The sequence below is a fragment of the Hordeum vulgare genome, chromosome 3H, assembly GCF_904849725.1.
Source record: "Hordeum vulgare subsp. vulgare chromosome 3H, MorexV3_pseudomolecules_assembly, whole genome shotgun sequence".
NCBI classification, from domain to species: Eukaryota; Viridiplantae; Streptophyta; class Magnoliopsida; order Poales; family Poaceae; genus Hordeum; species Hordeum vulgare.
Genome location: NC_058520.1, coordinates 599,513,030 through 599,528,241, shown reverse-complemented (window position 1 = coordinate 599,528,241; position 15,212 = coordinate 599,513,030). Strand labels below are relative to the sequence as shown.

General features: G+C 44.2%; 1 protein-coding gene and 1 pseudogene across 1 annotated transcript; both read left to right on the top strand.

The window, feature by feature from the left end:
- Positions 1–854: 854 nt before the first annotated feature.
- Positions 855–1,793, top strand: LOC123440969 (proteasome activator subunit 4-like). The gene is made up of 3 exons (XM_045117506.1): positions 855–919; positions 1,030–1,109; positions 1,179–1,793. Exons 1-3 carry the CDS (start codon positions 879–881, stop codon positions 1,478–1,480), a joined length of 423 nt encoding a protein of 140 aa, XP_044973441.1. The 5' UTR covers positions 855–878; the 3' UTR covers positions 1,481–1,793.
- Positions 1,794–2,093: 300 nt separating this feature from the next.
- Positions 2,094–4,394, top strand: LOC123442190 (annotated as a pseudogene).
- The last annotated feature ends 10,818 nt before the right edge of the window (positions 4,395–15,212 follow it).

Below are 15,212 nucleotides of genomic sequence, written 5' to 3'. Positions count from 1 at the left end.
AATGACCGAACATCATTTTTTTTACTAAGATGTATAAGTGGGATAGTGTATCAAAATAGGGTCATACGTGTGTTATACCTAATATATGCAAGTATATTAGACTTGCATAGCTGGGAACTGGAAGATGTCATTAAGCTAAAATAGTAGCAAAGCCACTGAATCAGAAATACAACACATACATCATGCTGATAAAAATGTAAAGAGCCGACGAAGCTTACAACGGCAATGCCACCAGGAATAACCACGGAAACCTCATCTACACATTTAAATTCCCACCAGTTGTAAGACACACAACTCTCACATATGTACATTCAATAAAAATGTTTCAAATAGTTAGTTCAATTTAGTTATAAGGAGAAGTGCTGACCTGCAATCCAAGATAAGCAACAAATGCAGAGAGAGCTCAAGCACACACAATTCAAGATCTGCTGGAGATTCCATCCAAGCTACACAGTGGGAGATCTCGGCCGACTCCATGACAGTGCTGACCTGCAATCCAAGAAGATAAGAGGAGCAGCAATCTCACAAACACACACACACACAGAGGGGGGGGGGGGGGGGGGGTGAGAGTGAGACAGGTCGCTACTCCGGTGAAGGGAGATACTGAAGTGTTAGGGTATGTGAGTAAGTTGTTTTTCTTATTTTTGTCATTGTTCTCTTTGCCCGAGTGTCCCCTTGATACCCTGTTATTCTGTTCTTTTGGCAGGAGATGAGAAGGAGCACCTAAAAGTAACTCTATTGCGCATTCATTCTGCATTGCAGGGTGTAATGTCATGCTTACCTGAACTGCGTCCATCATATAAAGATGGGAGGTCCAGGTAGCAGTGCCCAGTTTCTTTATTGCAGGATCTTCTGGTAGCACCATTGGCAGCCCAGAGATGCGTGAAAAGGCTGCAGAACTTGTGCACATAGCTTGCAGGTAACATACATTCGTACTGCATCCAGTTCTACTTATTAATCATTTGAAAGTTTATTTGCTTTCAGCACTTGCAAGTTTTTTTTGTCTCAGCATTGACAATTCTTTAACAGGTACTTACTAAAGGAAAGAACTGATGATAGTATTCTCCTAGCACTTGTAGTACGTGTGATTGATGCTTTGGTAAACTATGGTATGCTAGCTATCTTAGAAACCTGCACACTGTACTTTTGACTGTTTACATGACAGTGTACTGCTGTAGGTAGCTTGGAATATGATGAATGGTCAAGTCATGTTCAAGCTTGGAAGTTAGAGTCTGCTGCCATCATTGAGCCTCAATGCAACTTTATTGTTCCATTCCATGCTCAGGGCAAAAAGAGGTATATATTGGTCCTACACTCTAGTAAAAAAAACATTGATAGTAGCAACACAAGGAACAAAAAAACAGTGCAACTAAAACACAAGCATTCAGCTGCTTATATGGATATCCCTATAGGGCTTATCATTTTTTTTAGATTCTACTGGGCCTATCATGGAAAAAGGACAGTGAGAATCGCATCATAGACCTCTAAAATAGCCCAATCATGACGCTCAAGTCTCTAACCTAACAGAGGTGTAGCATAGCACTCGGGAGTCTCAGAAGTCAGGCCCCAAACTTGCATGGGCATGGTACATGTCCCCAAACTTGCATATAATCTAGCATGTACCCAATAAGCATGTACCCAAACTCGGGAGTAGCTAAGCACCATTTCTCCATCAATAAACGGTACAAGAAGATATAGCAAGTGTTACCCCGTCGCTGATTAGAAAACAATGATTCCTTACTTTTTGGTTCCATAGTTGAGACAAGATAACAACTACTTATATAGGGAATAAGATAAAATTTGCTAGTGAATATTGCTGGGAAAGTTCCAGTTAAGCGATGCGTGCAAGTACAAATTAAATATGTAGGGGGAGGTCGAATCTCGTCTTATTTATTCTTTTTTTTATGTTATCTTGTTAAGGAAAGGAATAAATAAAGGTTATCTAGTCTCCCTCTCTTGTTGAGCCTGTTCATCAAAGGAGATAGGTCCCAAGTTGGATTTTAACAGGGTTTTGACCAATTAGCATTTTCACCGGATAATATGCCAATGAATCAAGAAAAAACAATGAAGCATAGAAGCAAAAATGCAGCAGTATGCCAGGAAAAATAAACACTGGTGCTGAATATGCCAAACAGAAACTGCCAAACCTGCATTTCAACCAAATCTCAGCACCTGCACCTTCAGGAAAGAAAGTCCTAGAGGCACGTACTAAGCTGGTGATGGTCTCGAAGTGTTGCTGTCTTACTTTCCAGCCCTCAGGGCCCATGTTTCTGAAATAAACATGACATTCACCATGTTAATTCATATAGTTCTTTCGACACCAGAAAATATGTGTGTGTTCAGAACTGTACTTCTTGAAATGGGTCTATATCAATGTCTCGTAAAGTGGCCTCCATTGCACATCAAGTGAAAGTCTCTCCGCATGCTTTTTGAAAAGCCCGATGAGCAAACCTCCCCATTTTATCTGGTTACAAATTATTTACCAACCAAAAGAGTATATCACCAAAGAACAAAAGATCTTAACTAAACATATATAAATCATCTTAGCTTAATGACCACCATTGGACCTAATGAGACTTAGGACCCGCAACGTGAAATTGTACTGTCTGTGAGGTAGGTACTGCAAGCAACGCAGCAGCTACCACGGTTTTCAAGAGGAACACTTGCAAGTTGTGACAGGCAGGCAGAACTGGTCATCAGTACAAGTATAAGTTTTATTGATCAGTGTTATCCATGCTAATACCGGTGCGACTGCTATGATTTGTAATATATCATTAAGAAACCTGTTTCACATGCTTCATACTCCCTCCGTTTCTAAATATAAGTCTTTTAAACGATTTCACTAAGGGACTACATACAGAGCAAAATGAATGAATCTATCGTCTAAAGTATGTCTATATACATCCGTATGTAGTCCTCTAGTGGAATCTCTAAAAAGACTTATATCATGGAATGGAGGGAGTAGTACTATTAGCATGTTTCTAGTATTCCAAGTTAAGCTATAAGCAAGAAGCAAAATAAATACTGTGTTAAGAACCCAGGAAAAATAAACTGCATTTACATGTGTGATGTTCGTGCCCATCGCTTTACGGTTATCTAATCTGAAGTTTTGTTACATTTTACTGTGACATACGAACACTGGAGTACAAACATACATGCTAATTAGAATAAAATTTATCAAGGTTGCACAATGAAATGCAGTATTGGGAACAACCAACCTCGTTATAAATTTCCAAGTATGATACACGAAGAAGAAACTCCCGATTCAGGGTCTACAAAGTAAAGCCAAATTAATACAATGATTTGGTCGAACCATCTAGGGTATTGATTCGAGTAGTACCTCTTGTATTATGTCAAACGCATCTTTCACAGCCAAAGGTATAATCCATGGGGATCTTTGATCTCCCTGCTTATAGGTGCAGGACCAGCATGCTGCGCCGCACGAGGTCACGAGCACCGCGCCCACGGCGCCGCCGGAGGACGCCGCCCGTGACGCCGAGGAAGCCGCGGCCGTCAAGATTCAGTCGGCCTTCCGATCGTACCTGGTACGTGACGCTTCGTACGCCCTATGAAATGGAAGCTGCGGCGTGGTTGATGGGGAGCGATGAAATGAAACCCATGCGCAGGCGAGGAAGGCACTGTGCGCGCTGCGAGGGATGGTGAAGCTGCAGGCCATCGTGCGGGGGCAGCTGGTGAGGCGGCAGGCGGACATGACGCTCCGCCGCATCCAGGCGCTCGTCGCCGCACAGAGTCGCGCGCGCCGAGCGGCTGCGGCTGCGGCTCCTCGAGGGCGGCACGCCGCCGGTCGCCGCAGCATCACTACTGCTCCCCCGGAAGCCACTGTCGTTGGCAATGCAGGAGGCGGCCAACAGGGGCTCGGAGGAGAATGGGAAGGGCGTCGGGGGGGGGGGGGGGGGGGGGATGGACAGCGGCGCACGACGCAGCAGATGCTGCTCGACGCCGGCGAAGGCGGAGTTGTACTACGACCAGAAGGCGTCGCCGGGGCCGTCGGGGATGACGTCGGACTTGAGCGTGCGGACGTTCAGCGGCCGGTTCGAGGAGGAGCACTACTCGGCCTCCTTCTCCACGGCGGGGTCCGAGGCGAACGCGCGCCACCACGGCAAGGCCCATGGCGCGAGCTACATGGCCAACACGGAGTCGTCGCGCGCCAAGCAGGCGCGGTCGCAGAGCGCGCCGCGGCATCGCCCCGAGGCGGCCTCGCCGTCGCGGTCGTACGAGCGGCCGCGTAGTGGGAGCGGCGGCCGGCGCAGTCCCTCGACCCGCGGGACCTCGCTGGGGCGAGGGCGAGGGCGAGCGAGGCGGGCGGAGCGCGGGGGGTTGGATCGGGGCTTAACGGCGTGGGTGGGCAATTAGCGCTAAGGAAACCTGGTTAGTTTCGTTAACAATGTTTCTAAACCGTTGATTACATGATTAGATGGCTGAGATGGTGAGTTGGATCTGCCCTCTGGTGTTTTTATTAACGGAGATGTTACCTTTGTAGTGAATAATTGTCCTGGAATTAAAAATATTGTAAAGAATAATTGTTTTTGAATAATATAATACGTGCTGTAAAACGTAAATAAGATAGATAACACCTGTTTTACGAATGACGCGGACACTGCTGAGATCATCATCAGAATACGTGCAGAGCGTACAAACACCCTTGGGAGTGTCTAATGAAGCCAATATCCGATGTCCTGCATGCCCCAGTGGCGTCCTGATTATCCACATCATACGGCGCGAAGGACCAGGCCATCCGAGGGCGCCGCGGGAGGCCAGCGGGCAGGGCGGCCCAGCGATGATGACGGTCAGGCCAGCTCTTGTCCAAGACCTCCTTCACGTGCAACACGCTGGCATGACGCATGCAGTGCAGCGGAGCCAGCTGATGCGGCGCGGGAGTCAGCGTCGTGTGGCGTGGCGACGATGGTAGGTGCGGCGGGTGTCAGCGACTTGGACGCGCAACGAAGGCAGGGTAAGCGCGGAGGTGAAGCCAGCCTGGCACGGGCGAGTCAGCGTCATGTGATGGGAGTGGCGGCTGTCGAACAGAGCCCGGGTACCGTCGCCATCGTTGTAAGCGGATGCGGCGGATCAAGGCGAGGCCACCGCGTCCATGCAGCCAGATCAGCAATGCAGTGTTGCAGCGAAAATTGATCTTCGGATCGGTTAGGGAACATAATCTGCCGTAGATTTCACAAATTTACTGAGGCTGCATTGAGGCTGCATCTGAGCACAGCCGGCCATGGAATAAAATAGTAGCTGGTCCATTTGATGCCAAGGGCTTCACGTGGGAAACAGCCATCCTAGTTTCAATATGATAGTGCTTTCTTAATGCAACCTTGGGTCTTGGCATGATCCAACGTTTCCTCGGTTTTTGGATACACCACACACACCTTGTTACCTCAGGACTCGATCCCATATTGGACTGGGAAACATGGCCGTGTTCTTTTTGACTTGGCGATGCGTGACTATGACAGAGTTCGACTCAGATCCGGAAAACGAGCCTAGGCTCGGCGGTTTCCTGCACCGGTTGCAAAGAGAAAACTTCCTGTCGGTCTCGCGACTTGCTATGATTTGACAAATTGCAGAACGATGATGACAGACAAACGGCATTCTTAACCCCTTTTGCAATCAATTTTGGCCACATTCTTTTTTCTTCTTCTCCTCCATCTGTTGGTGTGGTTGATCGATAAATTTGGCGGCTCTATCCAAAGTTGATCAATGCCGGCTCTTCTTCACTGGACGAACTGTGAACTTCTCGATCCATAGTAGAGATCCCTTCAAGAACACAATATCATCGTGCGATTAGCCCCACGATGGGCGCTAACTGTCGTGGTTTTGTCACGGTAGATGTTTTCGTGAGAGAACTTAGGTGTGAGGCCATCGCAACCATGTGGCGGCTTGAGAGGGGTTGGTCGGAATCGAGAGACGCGAGTTTACCCAGGTTCGGCCCCTCCGATGGAGGTAAAAACCTACGTCCTGCTTGTGTTTCATTGATGAAGACGATGATCTCGATTACAAGGGTGCAGACTCGCCACCTCTAATCTCGTGGGTGTCTAATCTATCTATCTCATGATTTGTCTTGTCTAGATGTAAGTTGTGAATCATGTCCCTCTTGGGGCGCCTTACCCCTCCTTATATAGGTGGAAGGGATAGGTTTACATGTAGAGTCCTACTAGGAGTAGGAATTGGACTAGTCTCTCTTGAATCCTAATCCGGGTCTTGTTTCCTTTGTGAGGGAGTCTCTCCTCTTCTTGGGCCTTCTCTTGTGAGCTGGCCCTCCTGGCCTCAATATGAGCCGCCTTATGCCAGGGTGTACGCCGGGCCTTGGGCCTTCGTCATTTATCTAAGTCGCCTGTGGGGACAAGTATGAGTCGCCCGCCAGGTCACTGCTGAGTCGCCGGTGAGTCGCCAAGTCCTTGGCAGGTCATACTCCAAGGCGGGTTACACTGCGGGGTATATCCCCGACACCATCTACTCCTTCCTTATAAAGGTGAGGATCATCCCAAAAGTAGTGTCTCAAGTCAAAGAAGAATTTCTTCTTTTGTTGGTACGTGAAACTAGGTGGTATGTATTTGGCAACGATATAGTTCGCATAATCAGCATACCACGGTGCACTACGTGAAGCATTGATGACATTCAATTGCTCAGCGGGAAAGCTATCATCAATAGGTTGTGGGTCATCAAGAATGTTCTCCAACCTAGACAAGTTGTCTGCTACTGGGTTATCAGCACCCTTTCTGTCAACAACGTGCAGATCAAATTCTTGTAGCAAGAGAACCCATCTGATAAGTCTAGGTTTAGCGTCCTTCTTCTCCATAAGGTACTTAATAGCAGCATGATCAGTGTGAATAGTGACTTTGGAATCAACTATGTAAGACCTGAACTTTTCACACGCAAATACGACTGCTAAAAATTCCTTCTCCGTAGTGGCATAGTTTCTGTCTAGAGTTTTACTAGCGTAGTGAATAACATCCAACTTTTTATCAACTCTTTGCCCTAGAACAACACCAACAACATAATCGCTAGCATCACACATGATCTCAAAAGGCAAGTTCCAATCAGGTGGTTGAACAATAGGTGCAGTTACCAAAGCCCTCTTAAGTATTTCAAAGGCTTCCTCACAATCATCGTCAAAGACAAAAGGGATATCATTTTCAAGAGATTGGTAAGAGGCCTAGAAATCTTAGAGAAGTCTTTGATGAACCTTCTATAGAAACCAGCATGACCAAGGAAACTTCTTATTCCTCTGATATCTGTGGGGTATGGCATTTTCTCGATTGCATCAACCTTAGCCTTATCAACTTCAATACCTCTTTCAAAAATTTTATGTCATAAGACGATGCCTTCATTAACCATAAAGTGGCACTTCTCCCAATTCAAGACAAGATTGGTGTATTTACATCTCTGTAAGACTCGATCAAGGTTGCTGAGGCAATCATCAAAGGAAGACCTGTAAATGGAGAAGTCATCAGTGAAAACCTCAACAATCTTTTCACAAAAGTCAAAGAATATAGCCATCATACATCTTTGAAAGGTGGCAGGTGCATTACACAAGCCAAAAGGCATACGTCTATAAGCAAAGGTACCGAAAGGGCAGGTGAAAGTGGTTTTCTCCTGATCAGATTGTGCAACTGGTATTTTGGAGAAACCAGAATAACCGTCTAGAAAGCAGAAATGTGTGTGTTTGGACAACCTTTCTAGCATTTGGTCGATAAAAGGCAAAGGGTAATGATCTTTCCTAGTGGCTTTATTCAACTTCCTAAAATCAAACACCATCCTATAGCCAGTAATAATCCTCTGTGGGATCAACTCATCCTTATCATTAGGGACAACGGTGACGCCTCCTTTCTTAGGAACGCAATGCACCGGACTCACCCAATCGCTATGAGCAACAGGATAGATAATACCCGCTTCCAGGAGCTTTAGTATTTCTTTTCTTCCTACTTCTTTCATCTTAGGATTCAATCTCCTTTGATGATCAGCAACTGGTTTGAATTCAGGATCAGTTTTGATCTTGTGCTGGCATAGAGTGGGACTAATGCCCTTAAGATCATCAAGAGTATATCCTATAGCAGCATGGTGCTTCCTCAGAGTTTTTAGTAACTTCTTTTCTTCATGCTCTGAGAGGCTAGCACTAATAATGACAAGATATATCTCTTTTTCATCAAGATAGGCATACTTAAGAGTATCAGGCAATTGTTTAAGCTCGAACACAGGATCACCCTTTGGTGGGGGTGGATCCCCAAGCAGTTCAACAGGCAGATTATTCTTAAGAATAGGATATTGTTCTAAGACAACTCTATCTATTTCATCCCTTTCATCCATATGCATATCATTTTCATGCTCAAGCAAGTATTGCTCTAAGGGATTAGTAGGAGGCACGACAATAGAGGCTAAGGCAATAATTTCATCCCTACTAGGCAACTCCTTTTCATGAGGTTGTCTACCAAACTTAGAGAAATTGAACTCATGTGACACACCTTCAAAGCCAACAGTGACAGTTTGCTTCTCACAGTCAATATGAGCATTGACGGTATTGAGAAAAGGTCTGCCAAATATGATGGGACAAAAGCTATCTTGAGCGGTAGCAAGAATGAGGAAATCAGCAGGATACTTCGTTTTACCACACAAGACTTCAACATCCCTAACAATTCCCACAGGGCAGATAGTATCTCTATTGGCAAGCTAAATAGTGACATCTATAGGTTCTATCTCAACAGGTGCAATCTCATCTTTGACTTCATCGTATAAGGATTGAGGTATTGCACTAACACTAGCACCCAAGTCACATAAACCATGATAACAATGATCTCGTATCTTAACAGAAACCACAGGCATGCCAACAACAGGCCTATGTTTGTCTCTAGCGTGAGGTTTAGCAATTCTAGCAGCATCTTCACAAAAGTGAATATTATGTCCCTCAACTTCTTCAGACAGAAGATCTTTGATAATAGCAATGCTAGGTTCAACTCTAATTTTCTCACGGGGTGTAGGTGTTCTAATATAGCCTCTACGTATCACAGTTGAAGCTTTAGAATGATCCTTTATCCTAACAGGGAAAGGTGGTTTCTGAATGTAAGCACTGGGTACCACAGGATCATTATAGGCAATGACTCTCTCTTCAACTGGAGTGGGTTTAACTACGTTGACTTCTAAAGGAGGATGAAATTTAAACCACTTCTCTTTGGGGAGATCAATATGAGCAGCAAAGGATTCACACAATGAAGCTACTATCTCAGAGTCAGGTCCATACTTAGCGCTAAAGTCACAAAAAGTATTTGTCTCAACAAAGGATTTAACGCAATCAAAAGTGAAATTCATACCTGACTCCTTACCTGCTTCAAGCTCCCAATCTTCAGAGTTGCATTTAATTCTCTCCAATAAATTCCATTTGAAGTCAATATCTCTCTTCATAAAAGAATCGGTACAAGAAGTGTCAAGCATGGTGCGGTCGTCATGTGAAAGCCGAGCATAGAAGTTCTGAATGATAATTTCTCTCGAGAGCTCATGATTGGGGCATGAATATAGCATTGATTTAAGACTCCACCAAGCTTGAGCGATGCTTTCTCTGTCACGAGGCCAAAAATTGTAAATATAATTCCGATCACGATGTACTAAATGCATAGGATAAAACTTTTGATGAAATTCCAATTTCAACCGATTGTAGTCCCATGATCCAGTATCACCACATAGCCTATGCCATGTCAACGCCTTATCCTTCAAAGATAAAGGAAAGAACTTCTTCTTGACCTCATCCTCGGGCATACCTGCAAGCTTAAATAAACCACAAACTTCATCTACATAGATCAGATGCAAGTCTGGATGTGATGTTCCATCTCCTGTAAAGGATTAGCCAACACTTTCTCAAGCATACCCGAAGGAAATTCAAAGCAAATATTTTCAGTAGGTGCAGCAACTTGAGGAGCAACTCTTTGTGCTTCCGTTCGAGGTGAAGATACCCCGAACGAGCCCCTCAAAGGATTAGTATCCATAGTGACAAGTGACAATAAATTTCAGCACACTATATGAATGTTTCCTTACCGAGTTCCACTTACCAAAGGCGCTTCACTCCCCGACAACGGCGCCAGAAAAGAGTCTTGATGACCCACAAGTATAAGGGATCAATCGTAGTCCTTTTGATAAGTAAGAGTGTCGAACCCAACAAGGAGTAGAAGGATCTGACAAGTGGCGCCAGAAAAGAGTCTTAACAAGAAGAAGCCAGTTCATTAGGGGGGACCTGTTGAAGGAACTTTCCATTGTTCATGAGCGGGCTCGAAAGGCTATGCGGAGTATGGTCCGGGCTTTATGGAAAAACTAAAACCCTCTGCAAGGGATGGCCTAGCTTTCCGAGTTGTTTAAAGGAGCACGGAGCCGCTTTGAATTGTGGAAGACTTCGGCCTGTTGAGAAGGAGCCCGAGAGGCGTGGGCTATGGTGAAGACCCACTTTGCCCGTCTAGATCCAGAGCACATGGCCCTCGTTGAGTGATGACCCACAAGTATAGGGGATCAATCGTCGTCCTTTAGATAAGTAAGAGTGTCGAACCCAACGAGGAGCAGAAGGATCTGACAAGTGGTTTTCAGCAGGGAAATATCTGCAAGCACTGAAATTGTCGGTAACAAGTGATGGCGTGGTGAGATGATCCGTAGCAAGCATCAAGTAACAAAAGTAGCAACGGCGAAGCAAAGTGGCCCAATCCCTTTTGTAGCAAGGGACAAGCCTGAACAAAGTCTTATAGAAGGAAAAACGCTCCCAAGGACACACGGGAATTTCTATCATGCTAGTTTCATCATGTTCATATGATTCACGTTAGTTACTTTGATAGTTTGATATGTGGGTGGACCGACGCTTGGGTACTGCCCTTACTTGGACAAGCACCCCACTTATGATTAACCCCTCTCGCAAGCATCCGCAACTACGAAAGAAAAATTAAGACAAAGTCTAACCATAGCATTAAACTAGTGGATCCAAATCAGCCCCTTACGAAGCAACGCATAAACTAGGGTTTAAGCTTCTGTCACTCTAGCAACCCATATTCTACTTACTACTTCCCAATGCCTTCCTCTAGGCCCAAATAATGGTGAAGTGTTATCTAGTCAACGTTCACATAACACCACTAGAGTAAAAACAACATACAACACATCAAAATATCAAACAAATACCAAATTCACATGACTACTATTAGCATGACTTATCCCATGTCCTCAGGAACAAAAGTAACGCTCCCGAGGACACACGGGAATTTCTGTCATGCTAGTTTCATCATGTTCATATGATTCGCGTTCGTTACTTTGATAGTTTGATATGTGGGTGGACCAGCGCTTGGGTACTGTCCGTACTTGGACAAGCATCCCACTTATGATTAACCCCTCTCGCAAGCATCTGCAACTACGAAAGAAGAAATAAGACAAAGTCTAACCATAGCATTAAACTAGTGGATCCAAATCAGCCCCTTACGAAGCAACCCATAAACTAGGGTTTAGGCTTGTGTCACTCTAGCAACCCATCATCTACTTACCACTTCCCAATGCCTTCCTCTAGGCCCAAATAATGGTGAAGTGTTATGTAGTCGACGTTCACATAACACCACTAGAGGAAAAACAACATACAACATATCAAAATACTGAACAGATACCAAATTCACATGACTATTATTAGCATGGCTTATCCCATGTCCTCAGGAACAAAAGTAACTACTCACAAAGCATAATCATAATCATGATCAGAGGTGTAATGAGTAGCATCAAGGATCTGAACATAAACTCTTCCACCAAATAATCCAACTAGCATCAACTACAAAGAGTAATCAACACTACTAGCAAACTTACAAGTACCAATCGGAGTCATGAGACGGAGATTTGTTACAAGAGATGAACTAGGGTTTGGAGATGAGATGGTGCTGATGAAGATATTGATGGTGATGAGTCCCCTCCGATGAGAGGAGTGTTGGTGATGACGATGGCGACGATTTCCCCCTCCGGGAGGGAAGTTTCCCCGGCAGGATCGTCCTGTCGGAGCTCTAGATTGGTTCTGCTCAAGTTCCGCCTCGTGGCGGCGACGAAACCATGAAAAAGGTCCCTTCTGATTTTTTTCTGGATGAAACCCTCCATATAGCAAAAGAGGGGGGCAAGTGGGCTAGCAGGGTGCCCACAAGCCCCCATGGCACGGCATGGGGGGGGGGGGGGTGGCTGCGCCGTGCAGGCTTGTGGCCACCCCCTGGCCCTCCTCTCTGGTACTTCGTCGGTCCAGTATTTTTTATATATTGGGAAAAAATATCCGTTGATTTTCACGGCGTTTGGAGTTGTGCAGAATAGGTATCTGAACTTTGCTCCACTTTCAGGCCAGAATTCCAGTTGCTCGTATTCTCCCTCTTCATGTAAACCTTGCAAAATAAGAGAGAAAAGGCATAAGAATAGTACCGTGAAGTGAAACAACAGCCAAAGAAGCAATAAATATCAACGTGAAAACATGATGCAAAATGGACGTATCATTGAGCCGGCAGGGCCAGATGGGAAAGAAATTCCTCTACACCTGGTGTACAATAAAGTGATGCCCATCGCATGCCTGTCGCAAGAGGACTGCACTTTAGATGCTATAATAGATCATCTCGACCAGCCAACAAACGTGTGATCATATGTAATGTTATATTTGTGTGCTAAGGCACTTCCCTTCATGTTTTGAAAATATTGTCTTTAACCGGCCATCGACTTCCACCTCCCCTGTTAACAACTGGGGAGTGTTTCGTACTTTGTATCCTATGATAATAGGAATTAGTCCGATAAGCACGCAATCCGGCCATGTGGTGCTAACAGACAAAGAGTAAATAGGGGGGTTATGTTATATTATGACGAGATGTAAGGAAGATCTTCCGGAAAAATAGTTCCTTGATGGGTTCCTTCTTCCGGGCTGCTACATAAGCTATAGTCGGAGTATCCATTTCTCCATGTAGTATGGACAACTGTTATACGCGACGAAAAGTGCCGATTAGATGGGCATCATTCTAGCCGACCAAGTTGTATCTAAAGAAACGCTAGCTTTTGGCTTTACCCGTCTGAGCTATGGATCCGGGAGAACCGGTCATAACAATCGCACACTACTAGGAGAAAGCCTAGCAGTAGCGTTGGTTTTTCCCTTACCAGTAGCGCTGGGGGCAGCGCTACTGCTAACGCGCTACAACTAACCTATTAGCAGTAGCACTAGATTTAAAGCCCTACTGGTATCTATGTTAGCAGTAGCGTTGGAATATATAAAGCGCTACTACTAAGCCAGCGCTACTGCTAATATTCCAGCGCTACTGCTAATATTCCTGCTTTTAATATTTAATTCCCATCGTATTTATGCCCCCTCTACGTATTTGTGCATGCTCTAGACAATAGTTTCATTGTATCATAATAAACATGCATTATTCTCTTCATATCATACACATAAAGTAGTCTCGTCATTTATACCATTATCATCATTATCCAACATATATATCGTTATCCAACACAAATATCATCAAATCTCGAAAATAGGGATACACACAAATCATGGCACAAAAGTCATGTCATATAAGTCATCATCATCTTACGGACTCATCTAACAACTCACCATCATCTTAATCATATACCAAGTTAAAATCTCATTAAACAGAAAAACATCATAATAGTCATCATATGCATGCATCCTAATCGATCATGCCAAGTTAATATAAACCAGAAAAACTTGTCTCTCATAAGACCCAATTCTCGCTCCTAGGTATAATGTCATAAAACAGAATAACACCTATGTCTACGTGATGAAGCATAGAGATCCAACGGTCTCCAACTTGTGGCTTGCAATCCTTCTTTATTTCTCTCCATGCTTCAATTTGGTGCCTTTTTGATTTGCGGTTAGTCAAGTATGGAGCATCAAACTCAACTCTCAACGGACTTTTAATTTTCATATGACCTTCTGGGTGCATCAACAGAGGCACTACATCATTTGGCAGTTGCTCTTGAAGAACATAATAATAACCTAGTTAGCAATGTAATCAACACAAGGTGTGCAATAGTAGAGCGTACTTAATTAGCAAACTCTTACCAAGATATTTCGGCGAATGTCATCCGCCCTCAACCTATGCACCAGTGGCATGTAAAAATGTATAATTTGGACCAATTCCCAAATTATACAGGAAGTTATTCGTACCAACCAGGACACTAAAAAGAAAGTAGAGAAGAACATCCTTCTTCTCCCAAGGTAGATGTGATCCATACGTGTAGTGTGTCGTGTCAATTAATTTCCGTAATTCAGTCGAATCACCGAAAGAAGCTGTAAATTATAACTTAACAAATTTAGTATACGGATGAACACCAACTATTTCTGAATATAGAATGCAAATTACTTGACAAATACGGTTGAGGAACTCACATGGAGGTAAAACAGGAAGCATATCGACAACCACCCAAATATCGATGTTGCCTGGCATATTATCTTCAGGACGAAGATCGAAGGTTATTTCCATACCCTTCTGAAATCCATATGCCTTGCAAAGATCTTGGCAATTTGGGCACCCTATTTCCGTGTGAAAAATTGAATTCATTACTCTGATCAGAAATGTGTGACCATGTATAGTCTTCAGGTTAGCTCTCCTCGTCTCCATACTCTCGTGGTCTGCGAAATCGAGCCTCTCCAACACATATCTTCTTGCATGGCAAGGGAGGAACTAGTTGAATTGTATAAAACAGAAATTACACATTGAACCAAAGAAACAGAAGTCATGCATGCTTAATTACGAAAAAACACTTGTCATCGTTGCGTACCATAGAATCTTCGAAGGTCTCGTCAAGCTTGATGTTGAAGAACATGTCGTCTGGCAAGTGAGGAATGTCGCACAAACCCCTATAGTCGCCGCAATATTCACACCCCCAATAATCATCGTCAGACATTTCCTGTTTTCTTGTGGTAATTTAACTTATAATCGGTGGAACATGTTTGTAAATGCATAAACAACAACCGTGACACTATATCGAAAGAATTGAACTTCTATATATAAACAGAAGCATGAATAATAAAAGGGGACTATATTTGGTCAGAATGTTGATTCATTCCCCTTTCCGGCAATTCCTGGGCACTCAATATGTCCTAGTTTCTAGCACAAGTCATGCCGAAATTCATGGAAATTTTCGGCATGGCCTTTGCTAAAAAGTGGAAATATGGAACGCGTGAAATTTCCCGGAGCGGAAATGAATCAGTA

Bases quoted from the DNA above. Each gene is read 5' to 3' on its own strand.
- LOC123440969 (XM_045117506.1), top strand. From the start codon at position 879: ATGCGTGAAAAGGCTGCAGAACTTGTGCACATAGCTTGCAG. The intron at 920-1,029 runs GTAACATACATT...ATTCTTTAACAG, and splicing joins CTTGTGCACATAGCTTGCAG to GTACTTACTAAAGGAAAGAA. The intron at 1,110-1,178 runs GTATGCTAGCTA...GTACTGCTGTAG, and splicing joins TGATGCTTTGGTAAACTATG to GTAGCTTGGAATATGATGAA.